This window comes from Sinocyclocheilus rhinocerous, unplaced genomic scaffold, assembly GCF_001515625.1.
Source record: "Sinocyclocheilus rhinocerous isolate Xijiao unplaced genomic scaffold, SAMN03320098_v1.1 scaffold1004, whole genome shotgun sequence".
Taxonomy (NCBI): Eukaryota; Metazoa; Chordata; class Actinopteri; order Cypriniformes; family Cyprinidae; genus Sinocyclocheilus; species Sinocyclocheilus rhinocerous.
This window is the reverse complement of record NW_015627248.1, coordinates 2,057,369-2,060,389: the sequence shown is the minus strand read 5'-3', so window position 1 is coordinate 2,060,389 and position 3,021 is coordinate 2,057,369. Positions and strand designations below refer to the sequence as shown.

Here is a 3,021-nt window from a genome sequence, read left to right as displayed (position 1 = left end):
CCAGCATTTTTTTGAGTGTAGCATTGGTGAGCTTTAGAGACTTCTTTGAAAAAATACTAAATATTATAAAGCCAAACTTTTGAGCAGCATTGTATTTTTTATTTAATTTTATTTTTTTTGTATGCCACAAATTATGGCAATAAAGTCATAATCTCTGCAGTGAAGGCAGAAATAAGTCAGTTAGGTGGTCTGGTTACTCTATAGTTAAAAGTCTGAATTTTACAGCTATGATGTATATGTGCCAGAAATAAGACTATGTTTCCTATGTCACTTGGCTTTTAAGGACCAAAGCAGGTCCCCACAAGAAGACGGAAATCATTCCAATCAAAAATATTCCTGCGAATCCAACCACATAAATATTAGAGCACATTATACCCGGCAACCACCAACACAGATGAATTTACCATCAAATGAAGAGTTTCCTTTTTTACTCTTTATCTACACTATGCTTTGTTCCAGAAGTTTATTTCTAAAATGTCAACATTTTAGCCAGAATCACCCATGTTTTTGTATTGTATTGCATCACTCTTACCTAATAAACAACACCTCATTTAATATTGATTACAGTAAATTATCAATCTAAAATACTGAGTGTCACAAGTCTGGGAAACCAAATAGTCAGAAAGGTCTTGATAACCTGTACCATCACACCTGATAAAAGTTACAACACACCCTACCCGCTGACCCAAAACAACACTGGGAATGACTGTCAGATGCAATTCTGTGTCCAAATAATAAAATCAACCACATTATATAACACCAATTATGAAACGGAGGCAGCATTTATCAACAAAGAAATCCCAGCAAATACATCCACTGCCCCACACTTGAACTCTATGATGAAGCTGAATATCTGGATGTCAATATTTAGCTACCTGCTTGTTTGTTTTCATTTGATTGAATTATGTGTGTAGGAACGATATACCAAATATTTGAGGTTATGCAGCAATATTTGTCCCTACATGTGAATTAGGTAGCTGGTGTGTTGATTCTTAAATCAGTGCAGGATCTGTGAATAAACACAGATGTATGTGCTTTAATAGACCAATAATCAAAGTCATCTTGCAGAGGAGTTAAAACGCAGGAGGAGAGATAGTCAATATTTAGAGAGTCATATTTGATTTTTTTTTTCTATAGTGTAAAGGTTTCTGGCTTGGCACACAACCACTGTGAATGGAGTGTTTAGGGCTGGCGCGTGTTAGGATTGACCCTTAGCGGAGAAAGAGTGCGTGCCGTAGGTTTGTACCCTGGTTAAAGCAGCGTCCCTCTCCTCTATGACGGCTTTCATCTCCTCTGAGGTGATCTGGGAGCGACGCTCTCTGGCCCTCTGGATCTGTTCGATGATGGCCGTCCCGCTCTGCTCGATAGCGAGGGCAGAGTCTGCACTGTTAACCTTGTTCAACAACTCCTCCAGGTCCTGACCAAAACATACAAATGGCATCACAACTCATATCAGGCACAAAATGTGAAATGCCATTTCAAATATCAGTTAAACACATATTAAAGGAATAGTTCACACAGAGATGACAATTTACTGACAATTTACTCTCCCTAAAATGAGTAAATGAGTTTCTTCATCAGAACAGATTTGGAGGAATTTAGCATTACATCATTTGAATGAAATGTTTTTAAATTCAAACCATTGCTGACGGCTAAAATATGAGTTCTCTATCCATAATATTGCTTTCTCCAGTGAAAAAGTTGTCTCGTCTGAATCAGGAGAGAAATATGCACAGACCAAGCACTGTTTACTAGAGAAAAGAGTCCAAAACAGTTCTTAACAAATATGTGGGTGGATTTTGATGCGAGTGGACAACAGGGGATGGACTTTTTCACTGGAGGAAGCGTGATTATGGACTGGCATTTTGGCCAAAATCTAAAATGCCTTAAAGACTAATTTCAAGTATGGGTCACCATACTTGGCCACATGTCACGTCACTTTACTTTACGTTTTTTACCTCTGATTCACGCAATGCCAGAATTGTTCGAACTGTCCTGAGCGGCGGCGCGTCTTCCTGAGCGCATTCTCAACAGCAGGCGCATGTGATGGATTTGATTCTTACAAACATGCAGCTTTTCACTTCACAAGGCATTAAGTGTTGGACTGGAGTGGTGTGGATTACTTGTATTCTGACGGCACCCATTCACTGCAGACCATCCACTGGTGAGCAAGTGATGTTGCAAAAAATGTGTAAATTTCTCCATGAAGAAATAAACTCATCTACATCTTGGATGGCCTGAGGGTGAGTACATTTTCAGCAAATTTTAATTTTTGGGTGAACTATTCTAGTTATTAAACCTTACTATTTAAGATTTAATAACTATTAATTTCTTACATTAATTTGTTCTGACACTGACATTGCAAAACCTTAATTTTATTCAGAGGCCCAAAATGAGCAAATATGCAAAAATATGCAATTTAGTGCAGTTGCAGATATTTATATGGCCAAACAGTAAGATGAAATTCTGATTGCTTGTAAATCAATGACATCTTTATAAGAGTACTGCAGACTACTTGCATTAAATGCATATAAATATCAGCTGTCACTCTATATCTCTTAATAATATGTCTGAGTACAATGATATTTCAATACTTAGTTTAATATTCAAAGCTCTGTATGCAATGCAGTACAATGATGATTGAGAGATGTACAAATATAAATAATTGTGCATCAAATATGATGATACAGAAGGCTTTAAACGGTCAAATGCAGTTGGAATTACTCCTGAATTTGTAATGGATGGCATACTGGTAACTACTGCAACATTTTAGCATCTCACTACTTGTGTACAAGAAACATAGATGCCAGTAACCACTTATTTGCTATTTTTGATGAAAGAAACAGCAACTTGAGACGTTATGTCTATCAATTATTAGCAAACCACTGTCAATAGAGGCATGATTTAAGGTATCATTTATGTTCATGCGCAATAGATGCACAGACAATTAAGAAATCTTTCATCAGAATAAGCATCAAAACAAGCCTTTCCTGAGGTTGTGTTTTCATTTATGACAGTCGG

At 36.9% G+C, this 3,021-nt stretch overlaps 1 protein-coding gene across 1 annotated transcript in view; it reads right to left on the bottom strand.

The window, feature by feature from the left end:
• Nucleotides 1-3,021, bottom strand: part of LOC107725861 (mirror-image polydactyly gene 1 protein-like) — a 47,723-nt gene that overhangs the window by 4,800 nt on the left and 39,902 nt on the right. The window contains exon 10 of the mRNA XM_016535267.1: nucleotides 1,247-1,417. Within this exon, the coding sequence (XP_016390753.1) occupies nucleotides 1,247-1,417 (171 nt within the window). The remainder of the gene's footprint in view (nucleotides 1-1,246; nucleotides 1,418-3,021) is intronic.